Consider the following 13498-nt stretch of genomic DNA (forward strand, 5'->3'; position numbering starts at 1 on the left):
ACTTCAAACTACTACAGAGGTGTCTTTTATCAGTGCCCCATTCACACAGTAACAGAGAAGTTGAAGGCCAAAATATTTTAAGTTTAGAAATTCTAAAAATAAAATTTTCCCTCTCCTAAGCATTATTCTGAAATGATCAAAATGTCTCTCAAATGTAAACATTCATCATTCATATTTTCATCATCAAGAAAATGCAAAAAAGTAGTTACCTTAGTCTCTGATAGAAAGAAACAGCTAACCCATTTTCTTAACTACAGCAGTCAAGGAGGCTTTCCAAGCACAGGTGTAAAAATAAGTAGTCATTCCAAAGTGTTTTTTTCCAATGTCACGCAGTAAGGGAGTTTCTATGTGTCATCTAATTACAGAAGCTAACAAAACAAACTCCAGGTGCATACTGAAGGTCTGGGCAAGATAGCAGGCGAGGAAGTGAACAGGGGAGAATGGCTGAAAAAGTCCAGAGTCCTTCGTGCCTGGAAGCTAGAGATGCAGGGGAGTGAGGCTGGAGAACCGGAAACAGGGAGCAGAGGGAAGTCTGGTTTCAGAAACTGTGCCCTGGAAATGACAGGGCCTCTCCAAGCTGAACTGTTACGTTGGCAGTTCCAGGTAAATGAAAGGTGAGCTCAGGATTGGGGATATGAGGTTGGCAGTCATCAACAAAAAGGGGATATTCAAAACCATGAGACTGAGGTATGTGGCAGATGAAATAAAAATTAAAAGCAATGGTAAGGCCTGGGTTTTCTAGATTGTCTTATCTAGATACTCAAGACATATCAAGCAAGGAAAAGCAGAACCACCAAAGGAAACAAATACATTAAGAAAGAAGAGCAAATATTTTAGGGTCATCTAAACCAAAGAAGAAAATCCAGTATCCAATCATAACAGGATGAGGCCTGAGGAGAAGCCACTGCGCTTGGCTAGAAGGTCATCATCAGTATCCTACTGTGGGAAGTTTTTATCCAATCCTGGGGTCATAGGTTGCTACGGCTTGAATGTAACTCCTCCAAAATTCAGTGTTGTCAATGTGATAATTTTAAGAGGCGGGACCTTTAAGAGGTAATGAGGCCATGAGGGCTCCTCCATCATGAATGGGATTATGGGATTACGGCCCTTATAAAAGAGGCCTCCCAAAGCCTTAGGCCAGCTTGCTCTCCCGCTCTTCTGCTGTGTGAGGACACAGCGTCCCTCCCCTCTGAAAGATGCAGCCCTCACTAGAAACTGAACCTGCCAGCCTTGATCTTGGCCTTCCCAGACTCCAGAACTGTGAGAAATAAACTTTTGTCTTTGTAAATTATCCAGTCTCAGGTAGTCTGTTAGAGCAGCACAAACAGATATGTCAAATTATGAAATGTTGGATGGTGGTGAGCAGGAAAGGAAAATGGCAATGAAAGCAAGAGACAAAACGATGGTGCTTAGAAACAGCAGGGTCCGTTGAAGCGTTTTTCAGGCTGAGGGAAAGCTGTCTGAGTTTGAAATAAGAGGGAAGATTCCACTCATCTCAGCCACACGCATCAAACCCAAGCTCTGCCTCAAGCACCTCCTCCTGCCTCCCGTCTTACCCATTCTCTTCACCCACTGTGTGACTTTCTGAATCCTACCTCCTTGCCTTCAGACCAGCCATTCCCAGCTGCCAGCACTGTCCACCTGGAGTCTTCTCTTAACTGCCTTTTGCCAATTCATGTCCCCACCCCCTCCAGTATTTCACTTCTTTGGGAAGCTTTCCCAGGTGCCTCCTCACTGTACTGATGTGTGCCTTTCTTGGATGTTCCGCTATCTAGTATGGTGCATATATAGTGGGAATTTTTTCATAAATATTGTCCCCTGACTATTCTTGTTTCTCAGACAATCAGGCTTAAGATGCCATCCCATTTATTCAGTATCATTTTCTGTGATAAGTAACTACCAAAAGGTCCACTGATATTCCTCTATACATTCAACATGTGTCCAAAATGTATGTATTACCAACCTACAAGTGGAAGAATTCCTAAATAATAATAGGCTATTTGGGGTTTGGAGGGAAATCCCCAATCTTGTCTCCTTCCACAAGCAAGAAGTCTTATTCCACTCTGGTCCTCAGAGCCTAGCACAATGGTCTGAAACTTAGAACGCAATTCTTAAAGGAAGAAAGGCAGGAAGGATAGGAGTAAGGAGATGAGGAAGAAGGGAAGGATGTAAGAGAAATTTCAAGCAATAGGTACCTTTCAATGAGCCACGGTATCTCCACAAAAGCAAACTGGCACATGTCATGAGTACTTAGGTTGGTACTATTTGCAAGAGGAAAAGGTTGGAAGCAATCTACATGTCCATCATTAGAGACTGGTCAAATAAATCATAGTGCATCTGTGCAGTGGGTAGTAAGCAGCTTAAGAAACTGTGAAAGCTCTCTATGAACTGGGATGGAAAGGTCTTCAAGATATACAGGAGTGTGTACAGACTGCCATCATTTGTGTAAAAGCAGATGGGGGATGAGAATATTTGTGTGGGCTTGTATATGCCTAATGAAATACTGGAAGAGACAAATAATGGTTACAGAGGTAGGAAAGAGGAACAAGATGAATGGGGATGGAAGATCTTTTGCTATGTACTCTTTTCTTGGGGAGAGAAGGGGAACCACTTGAATGTATTAACTTTTCCAAAAAACTATTTTAAAAAGTGTTGGTTATATTTTTAATGGTTTCTACCCCTTCAATAGAAAAAAGTACATATCCTTCCCTATTCTCAGCACAGAAGGCCCAGAAGAAAGATGCTCTGCATGCTAGCTTACCGATTGATCTTCCTCTTCTGCTGGGATTTAATTACTGTGCTTTCTTCATCTCTCTTCTTCAGCACCTGCAAGTTGTACTCTAATTTCTCTTGGTTTAGCTGATAAATTGCTTTCCTCTGCTGAAGCTGCTGCTCAAGAATCTAAAGTTAAAAAAACTATATATATATATATACACACACACACATACACACACACGCGCACACACACACACTGACTCTACACCTGCATCCTTAGTATTATATACACTAGAGTATTTAAAATGTCTTTTGGGGAACATGCTTTGTATAGGTAAATATTTACATAGACATACTTATATAATCCTGTTTATGTCTGTTTATTTACCTAGCTATGCATATCCATATCCAGATGTATTCATCTTTGTACCTATATTCATAAAGAATAAAGAGGTAAAAGTATTGGTAGAAATTTATACTGGAAGTAATATAAAAAGAAACTTTCCTACATTTATAAACTTATCTGCTCTGTGAATTATATCTAAAATTGTACGCAAAATAAAGGTATGCTCTGAAATACAAATATATATATGTGTGTGTGTATATGTATATATATATATATATATATACATATTCACACACTAGTTGGCCCTAGCTTGTGGGCCTCTGATAAATTGCTCAAGTCATGTCAGAGGAACCTTAGGGACAAGTGCCTCAGCCTGCATTTTTAGAAAATCTATCATGAAAGTCAAGTTACAGGCCAACCAGATAAAATACAAGTCAATGAACTATAAGCTAAAATCTGTGTACCTAAAGCCTAAGAGAGATTACACAGCTTTCAAGTCCAACGAACTCTGTTAACTTCCGCCACACCCTTTAGAGATATGAGTAGCCCCTCTAAAAACACTATAGAAATAAATACGGCCACAAAAACTTGAAATTTCCCCCACTTTGACCTTTCAGGGTGGAAGTGTTAGTGTTTAGCAACCTACGCTCATTTAAAAGGAGGACAGACACAGTCATCCTTACTTTTTGGATTTCCATTAGCTGTATTCATTCATTCAGCAAATATTTATTGTGTGCCTAATCTATGTCAGATACTTTTCGAGGTGCCGTTGGGAAAACACTAGTGAGAAAGGCATAGTTCTGACCTGTCTAGAACAGAGGCAGATAAACAAACACTAGTGACAAGAAGCAAGATAGAGGGAAGCTCAGACCATTATGGGACCAATGAGAGGAGCACTGTCCTTGGTCTTGAGGGACCAGGGAAGACATCCCTGGAAGATGGCGTGTCTAGCTGAGACCTAGAGAATGTGCTGGAGTTACGCAGGTGACACCTGAAGGGAGAGTGCTCTAGAGAGAGGAAATAGCATATATGAGGCAAGAGGGGTGGGTGCTTTGGGAAAACCACAAGAAGTTTAGGATGTGAGGCACGAGGCAAGGAATGGTCAGAAATGAGGCTGACAGAGCAGCAGAGCCTTCCCAAGCTAGGAATTTAAAGCATTACCCTGAAGTCAATGGAGGGCCACTGAAAATGTTAAGCAGGGAAGGAAAATGGTTGGTCCAGTCACTGTAGAAAGATCACCCTGACAGGTTGTGAAAAAAGATCAGAGAGAGGCAAGGCTGGAGGCTGGCATGCACCTGCCTCTCCCGAGTGAAATGCAGGAATGGGGAAGGCAATCAAGTGGAATCAGAAACTCAGTAAAACTGCCACGTGCATGCTGTCTCCAGCCTCTGTCCCGTCTCCCTCTGCTAGACTACAGACTCTGGCCCAGGAATCAACAGAGGGAGTGATTCCAAGTGGCTATCACAGCCTGCTCTGGGTCATAATCGAGGAGGGCTCCTGGCTAGGAGGTGATGCTTCACTGGGTCAGGAAGCACATCTTTTCCATGTTTGCTGTAGAATCCAGCGATCCTCACTCACATTGCCACAGGGGAAATTAGTCAAGGATATTCTACATCACCATGGCAGAGACTTTTTCATCTCCATTATGAGATGAGTATTTGAATGTCTCCTTCAGAACAGAAGCCTGTAATATCTTTTAACAGATGGTAAATGAAGAATCATATGAGGCCCCGAGATCGTAACTAATCCTACCTCTCAATTTCTCTACTTACTTATTTTTGATTTACTTTTTCTAGTTACACATTTTTCTTTGTAAAAACTTTTCCTGAGTGCAAAAGCATTTTTGCTCATTGTAGAAAATTTGGAAAGTAACAGCAAATGAAAAAGAAGACATAGGAGAAAGAAGCTGCAAGGCTACCCATAATTCCACCCCCAAAGGCAACTTTTGTTAACGTTGTGGCATGTTTCCCTCCAGTGTCCTTTACATAGTTGGAATCAAACTGTGTCTACGATTTTATATCCTACTTTCCTCCCTCAATATTACAACAATTTTCCATGTTAGTAAAGTTTTATTAACATCATTTTAATGGTACAGAATACTTTTTTTTTTTTTTTGAGACAGAGTCTCGCTCGCCCAGGCTGGAGTGCAGTGGCATGATCTTGGCTCACTGCAACCTCCACTTCCCGGGTTCAAATGATTCTCCTGCCTCAGCCTCCCAAATAGCTGGGATTACAGGTGCGTGCCACCACCACGCCCAGCTAATTTTTGTATTTTTAGTAGAGATGGGGTTTTACCATGTTGGCCAGGCTGGTCTCAAACTCCCGACCTTAGGTGATCCGCCCACCTCGAATTCCCAAAGTGCTGGGATTACAGGCTAGAATACTTTTATATACTATGCTGTTTTATCATCTATGAAATATTTAATATGTTTACCATGTCATAATAATTTACCATTTCCCTACAGTTGTGTGGGTGTGTGTATATATATAGTTATATATACTTTTAATAATTTTCTCTACTATAAAATAATGCTGGGACAAATTATATATACAACTCTTAGGGAAATTTATTTCCTTATGGTAGATTCATAGAAGTGAAATGACTAAGTCAAAAGTTCTCAATAAATTGCTTTCCAAAGAGCAACCTATGGTTTATGCTCCCACTGGCCATGGGTGCAAGTACCCACCTCACCCCATCCTGTCAGCACTGAGCATCGTGCTGGGCAGACCGTGCAGCTCCAAGTGCAGGCCTGGCCCTTGGGGAGGGAACTTGGGGCAGGGCAGGGAGCTGCCAGAAGCTTCAACTACAACTACAAAGGACCCTTTCTGAGCCTGTTTAAAATTTAATTTTGAAACGTCTGACTTGAACAGTATCCCAAAGGACCTACGGATGATGCCAACAGCACAGCCTCATTTCAATGGCAGTTATCTGGGTGGTCCCAGGCTGAGTTGCTTTGGGCCCTGTCCCTTCTAGGGATAGCCCTGAGTGTCTCCCGGGAAAGGGATTCTCAGCAGCTCTTCTTGCAAAGTTGCAATGATTTATGCCTCCATTCCTCAAATGAAACCAGCTCTGCCACTTCAGATGTTACCAGCCTTGGTCATCGTGAGTGAGTCAGGAATCAGAACACAAACCAAACACACGTGGACTGAACATAAGGGAAACCATTGGTCTATGAGGCAGCTCGGCACAAAAGTCCAATAGAAAAGCTCCACATGGGATGTAACCATCTGAGAATGTATGAGCACTCACAGAGAAGGAGGGTCTTCGGAACTGCTCTCCATTTGGGATGACAATGAATGGCTGTTCCGTCTTCCCGGGAACTGACCCATGTCGGGGCCCTGAGACCCAGAGTGCCTGAATGTCTGCTCCAATGATTTCCAGGGAGCCTTCCTTCTTCTCGTGGCCTTGCAATAATCCCCTATCCCTAAGACAGCATTTCCCAGACTTATTTGGCCATAGGATTGTTTTTATATTTACAATACAACAAGAGCATGTGAACTATAAATGCAAGCTCTACCATATGCGCGCTCATGTGAATTTCATTCTTAAAGGCAGGTTATTACATAATAACATGTATATGGATGGCTGGGCATGGTGGCTCATGCCTGTATTCCCAGCACTTTGGGAGACCAAGGAGGGAGGATTGCTTGAGGCCAGGAATTCGAGACCAGCCTGGGCAACAAAGTGAGAACCCATCTCTACAAAAAAAAATTTTAAATTAGCCAGGCATGGTGGCATGTGCCTGTAGTCCCAGCTATTCGGGAGACTGAGGTGGGAGGTTTGCTTGAGCCTACTGGGAAGTCGAGGCTGCAGTGAACCAAGATCATGCCACTTCACTCCAGTCTGAGCAACACAGGAAGACCTTGTCTCCAAAAAAAAAAGGGCGGGGAGCGGGTGGGCAAAGAACATGAACAACACTTTTCAAAAGAAGGCATACATGCAGCCAACAAGCATATGACAAAATGATCAACATCACTAATCATTAGAGAAATGCTAATCAAAACCACAATGAGATACCATCTCACACCAGTCAGAATGGCTATTATTAAAAAGTGAAAAAAAAAAAAAAAAAAAACCAGGAGATGCTGGTGAGGTTGCAGAGAAAAAGGAACGCTTACACACTGCTGGAGGGAATGTAAATTAGTTCAGGCATTGTAGAAAGCAGTGTGGCAATTCCTCAAAGAACTTAAAACAGAACTACCATTTGACACAGCAATCTCATTATTGGATATATACCCAAAGGAATATAAATGGTTCTACCACAAAGACACATGCATGCATTTGTTCATTGCAGCCTATTCACAATAGCAAAGACATGGAATCAACCTAGTTGCCCATCAACGGTAGACTGGATTTTTAAAATGTGGTACATATACACCATGGAATATTATGCAGCCATAAAAAGAGCAACATCATATGGTTTGACATAAAGGTTTAAAAAAAAAAAGAATGAGAATATGTCCTTTGCAGCAACATAATTGGATCTGGAGGCTATTATCCTAAGCAAACTAACATAGGAACAGAAAACCAAATACCACATGTTTTCACTATAAGTGGGACCAATGAGAACAGATGGACACAAAGAGGGGAACAGTAGACACTGGGGCCTACTTGAGGGTGGAGGTTGGGAGCAGGGAGAGGATCAAAAAACTACCTATCAAGTACTATGCTTATTACCCGGGCAATGAAATAATCTGCACAGCAAACCCCTGTGACGTGCAGTTTACCCATATAACAAACCTGCACATGTACCCTGAACCTAAAATAAAAGTTAAAAATACCTGTAATTGGTTTTGTTAAATGTCTGTGCTTATTATTCAATTATCCAAAGATATTTTTGCAAAGTTGCAGTTCATGTTCCCAAGACTAATGGCAAAACATGATGTTTGTGTTTTATGAGTCATCGATAAAGATTACAAGCTAACCTGCCACAAAAGTCCTTCTACGGTAAAGGTAGCATAAGTGTTGATAACACCTTCCCTCCTTTTTCCTGGAGCAGCACAAGCTTCTCCACAGCTGCTTTTGGGTGTCATCTCTTGCCCATGGGCTCAGGGAAAGAGGCTGCCACCAATATGCCAGCAGGATGGAAATTTAAAACAGCCTTTCCCTCTGGCCTTCTCTGCTGACTCCAGAGACCCCACTGGGCCTATTTACCCCAATCTCGACCCTAAGCTGGGCCTGCAGGATCCCATGTTGGAACCCTAAGACTGGCAATGTCATCTCAGGCCACACTCCTGCTCCCCCTTTCTGCCCCATCTCTTTCTCTTTGATGCTATTCGTGTAGCTTTCTTTCTTTCTTTTTTTTTTTTTTGACAGAGTCTCGCTCTGTCACCCAGGCTGGAGTGCAGTGGTGAAATCTCGGCTCACTGCAAGCTCCACCTCCCAGGTTCACACCATTCTCCTGCCTCAGCCTACTGAGTAGCTGGGACTACAGGCGCCCGCCACCACACCCGGCTAATTTTTTGTATTTTTAGTAGAGACATGGTTTCACCATGTTAGCCAGGATGATCTCAATCTCCCGACCTCATGATCCACCTGCCTCAGCCTCCCGAAGTGCTGGGATTACAGGCATGAGCCACCGTGCCCGGCAGTAGCTTGCTTTCATAATAGATTATAAGTTCCTTAAGGGCAGGGGCTGTACTTTGCTTATCTCTGTGCTTTGCACAATGTAAATTAATATAGTGTAAATAAATAACATATTTAATTTGGGGGGATTAATATTCTGGTTTTAAAGGTAACAGCCCCTAAGTTTAAGCTGAACATCTTACAATCCTAAATGAGTGTATAAGGCCTACAGATAAAAACATTTGCTTCCTGCATCAAGAATTAAATGTTTCTAGCCGTTTTCTTTTAGGGTGATGGGCAGGGGTACAGAGTTTCCCCCTAAGTACACAATGTTTACAGGCTTCTCTTTGCTCTGTTATTCATAACATGACCTTTACTGGCAGTAAGCACTTGAACAGTAAGACATTTTTTTTACTTCTTGTACTTTACCCATCATCCAAATCTATGTGTACTGGATCCTTCCCATTTTTGTGGTTTGCAAGAATTTTAGTTCCATGTTTTAGAATTGGTAGAGTGCTATGCATTAGTTGCAAAGAGCAAATTTGACGTTGAGCTGCATGTTATATCTTCTTAACAAAAATCAATGCCATTTGGCTTGAACGTCTAGTGAAAGTACACTGAAGAGTCACTATGATAAAGTTCAACCTACTAAAACGTTCCACATGTTGCCACATGGGTAGTCCCTGGTTGGATGATTTTTTTTCCCACTGTTACAGTGTGGAAAGTGGTACAGGTAGCCTCGGTTTCCATCTGACACAGGAAAGAACTATGATGCAAAGGCACTGTGCCCCCTTTCTGCCTGAAATGTCTCCATCTGCACACATGCCACCATCAGTCAACCTGGACAGGGACAGCCAGTGGTACCAGGTCTCCCAGGCTCCCTGCCTCCCGCCCACCACTTCTCTGATCTTATCCTACCTCCTACACCCACCCCAGGATCTCCCCATGTCCTAGAAATTTTTGCTTCAGTGAAATATTTGGACATTGGATTAAGAACATGAAATTCCATATATCTCACTGAGGCCAACAGTATGTAGTTTTGTCACATAAATTATCACAGAACCAAGATAAATTCAGAAAGCTTAACAATAGCCATTTTCATCTCACTTGTACAGCCCACAGAAATAGTGCTATTGTATTACAGATTTGTAGTGTTCTGTCAGTAACTCTCATTTCTGTGACATTAATATGAGAAGGACATGGGAAAATTCCAAAGACTGGTAAATATATTTGTAACCCAATGGGGTTTTTAATTTAACTTCATGATATCAAGTAACAGGAAAAGAACTGAAACTCTAACAAAAGCTTCGTGGAAAAGCTTTCATCTAACACCTTTTTCTGCACAGAGACTGAAATGAATAGACCATACTTGAATATTAAGATGCAATTACATTACATCTACATGTAATTAGAGATACATTTTTTAGCTGATATTGAAACAGAATCCTAGGCTTGGAAAAAACTTTAGAAACCAGAAATAACCTCCTACTACTGCAGGAATCCTTCTTCAACGTCAAAGACAGACACAGTCATTCAGCCGTTGCGTATTTTGAGATAAAGCAATCTTTGTTTTGTGGAATGCCCTTCTGAATATTGGACAGTTCTAATTCTTAGAAGCTTATTTCTGATAGTCAGAATTTGCCTCACTGAAATTTCCAACCATCAATCAAGGGGCTGTTTGAAATAAGGGGAAGAATATAGGCTTTTGAGCCAGACAGAATTGAATTTGAATCCAGGATTTATCGTGTACTAGATACATAGCTTTGTCTCTAAGCTTCAGATTTCTGATGTATAAAATGCTGTTGGTGATGAGGATTAGAGATACTGTTCATTAAGTGCCTGGAATATGGGAGAGACTCACTTGATGGCTGCCGTTATTACCAGTAGCTGTCCTAGCTTTGGCTGGCTCTCTGACACAGCCAAATTGCCCTAGGGACATTTTTCCTTTGCCTGGAGAAAATGGCTTCCAGACCTCTGTAGCATCTTGGCAGTTTTTCTTTCTTTCTCTTTCGCTTTCTTTCTTTTTTTCTTTCTTTTCTTTTCTTTTTCCTTTCTTCCTTTCTTCCTTTCTTCCTTTCTTCCTTTCTTCCTTTCTTCCTTTCTTTCTTTCTTTCTTTCTTTCTTTCTTTCTTTCTTTCTTTCTTTCTTTTTCTCTCTTACTTTCTCTCTCCTTTTATCTCTTTCTTTCTGACAAAGTCTTGCTCTGTTGCTCAGGCTGGAGTGCAGTGGTATGATCACAGCTCACTACAGCCTTAAACTCCTGGGCTCAAGTCACCCTCCGACCTCAGCCTCCTGAGTAGCTGGGGCTACAGGTGTGTGCTACTAGGCTCAGCTAATTTATTTTTATTTTTTGCCGAGACACAGTTTCACTATGTTGCCCAGGCTGGTCTCGAACTCCAGGGCTCAAGTGATCCTCATGCCTCGGCCTCCCAAAGTGCTGGGATTACAAGTGTAAGCCACCATGCTCAGCCCACCTCCACTGGTTTCTTAAAGAAAGCATCCCTCCTGTACATGAGCTCCTTCGGATATGAACATTTAAAAGAAGGCAGATGATTAATAAATACATGCTGAAGGGACTACCTCTAGAATATCACAGGTAGTTGCTAAATATGAAACATTCATAGGTGTTCGCCATCTGCTCCGCCACCCAGGCACCCTAGTGAGGACCAGCTGTTGCACCTGCACATCCTGCTCCAGCTTGATCTTGATCATGTTGTATTCTTCGCAATCCCAGATCCTCTGCTTGTTCAGCTGCTTCTCATAGTCCTCTACTTTCTTCATGCGGTTGATAAGATACTCCAGCTAAAGGCACAGGAAGACAAGGGAAAAGTTAGGGACCATCCTTGCCCCACCACAATCCTTTGGATGGCCTGCCCAGCATGACACAGGGGAGAGTTTGGAAGTTTCATGGGTCCACAGGGAGTCTGGTGGCTTTCAGAAGTCCTGAATACCCCAGGCTTTTAGGACTTGGCTTGTATTGCCTAATGGGGTAATTACTCCAGAAACTCTAAGAGGAATGCTTCATTATGAAATTAAGCTCATCTCCTTGAAGTGTAAATATTTGAAAAAAAGAAAAGAAATTACGCATAGACCCTGAAATCAGATGTTTGTATTTCTAAAAATTCTATTGGATCTTGGTCAAGTCACTTATTTGTTCTTTACAACTCTGAAATAAAGTGATAATCCCACACCATTTAAAAATGTGTCTTAAAACACCTTGGGCCATGAATATTCACAGCTGGGTGAGATACCCAGTAAACAAAGGGGAAAGTGATGGGACCATGGAAAACACGGCAAGCTGCCTGGGTGGTACTCACCACCACCAAAGAGACAATCCCCATCTGCAAGGCCACACGGATTAGCTAGGAAATGCAGTAATGAACACAGTAGTATTCAGCCACAGCAATTCTACTCAAGATACAAAAAGGCGGCCGGGCACGGAGGCTCACGCCTGTAATCCCAGCACTTTGGGAGGCCGAGACGAGCGGATCACGAGGTCAGGAGATCGAGACCATCCTGGTCAACATGGTGAAACCCCGTCTCTACTAAAAATACAAAAATTAGCGTGGTGGTGTGTGCCTGTAATCCCAGCTACTCGGGAGGCTGAAGCAGGAGAATCACTTGAACCAGGCAGTCGGAGGTTGCAGTGAGCCGAGATTGCGCCACAGCATTCCAACCTGGTGACAGAAGCAAGACTCCATCTCAAAACAAAAAAACAAAAAAAAAACAAAACAAAACAAAACAAAAAAACAGATACAAAAAGGCTAGCTAGCTAATTCAGTCACAATAAAAATCACCCAGACCCCACGGATCACCCTTGACAGCCTCCACCCTTTACCTCTTTGGCATTATGAGCCTGAAGGGCTCGCTCCCATTTCTTCTTATTACTGGCCAGTAGCTCTTGGCGTTCCACCTCAAATGCTTTCTATGACCAAGAAGGAAAAATACTCTTGCATCTGTTTTGATTGGGCAGGTCCCACCAGTGTCAAAGAACTTTTAGGTAACTGTATAAGTGCCATACCACCAACCACATAGAAAAAGTCAAATCCAAATGCAGACTTGCCAAGTTTCATGAGACCAAATGGCTATGGAAGGAGCTGCATGGAAATTAGCATTATGAAGACGATACTCCAAATACAGAGAGGAGATGTACCAACAGTCCCATGGCTTAGTCAATATCAGAGGCAGGGAACTGGAGGAAGGCCAGTGCCCCTGTTGGCAGTCACACAGCAGGCCCTGGTGTGTAATTCAACTGTGACTACCGTTGATGCGTTGCCGTGGTTGGGGTTCCCATGAAGCAAAGGCAGCATGAAGCTCACAAGGGGTAGGTTTGGGAACGCAGAAATGAGTGTCCAACAACCCAGAGAGAGAGAGAGGCCTCCACCCTCTTGGCTCTCTTCCATCTTGGAAAGGGCTAAATCTCAATCTCAATCTTGAACATTTCATTCAAATTCAAAATACTGTTTCCTGAATCCTATGCAGCACTCCCCTTCGCCACTGTCTGCCCCAATTGCCATAAAGAAACAAATAAATGCCTCACATAGGCTTTATGCTTATGGAGTGCTAATCCCCCTTTTTTATTCCCCAACCTCTTGCTCATCTTATTTTCTTTCAAAACACTTATTACCACCTGTGAAATAATATATTTAGTAACTTGTTTATTGTCTAGCTGCTTCCTACTAGAATACAGTCTCCACCAGGAACTTTGTTTTGTTCACAGCTGCATCCCCAGGCCCCTGGAACAGTGCCCAGCATATAGTAGACACTTGATATGTACTTGTCATACGAATGAATGAGTAAATAAATTAATAAAACCCGAGAACAGAAACAGAAATCAATGGACAGAGAAGCCATGTAGGGCCCTCCTTAGA

At 42.4% G+C, this 13498-nt stretch overlaps 1 protein-coding gene across 2 annotated transcripts in view; it reads right to left on the reverse strand.

Moving 5' to 3' along the window:
• The window catches only part of DRC1 (dynein regulatory complex subunit 1), a 54994-nt gene that overhangs the window by 13352 nt on the left and 28144 nt on the right, over positions 1 to 13498 (reverse strand). For both annotated transcript variants that reach the window (XM_024242496.2, XM_054547739.2), the window contains 3 exons: positions 12466 to 12552; positions 11307 to 11429; positions 2762 to 2901 (listed from right to left, as the gene is read on the reverse strand). In XM_024242496.2, coding sequence (XP_024098264.2) covers positions 2762 to 2901; positions 11307 to 11429; positions 12466 to 12552 — 350 coding nt within the window. The remainder of the gene's footprint in view (positions 1 to 2761; positions 2902 to 11306; positions 11430 to 12465; positions 12553 to 13498) is intronic.

This window comes from Pongo abelii, chromosome 12 (genome assembly GCF_028885655.2).
Source record: "Pongo abelii isolate AG06213 chromosome 12, NHGRI_mPonAbe1-v2.0_pri, whole genome shotgun sequence".
NCBI lineage: Eukaryota > Metazoa > Chordata > Mammalia > Primates > Hominidae > Pongo > Pongo abelii.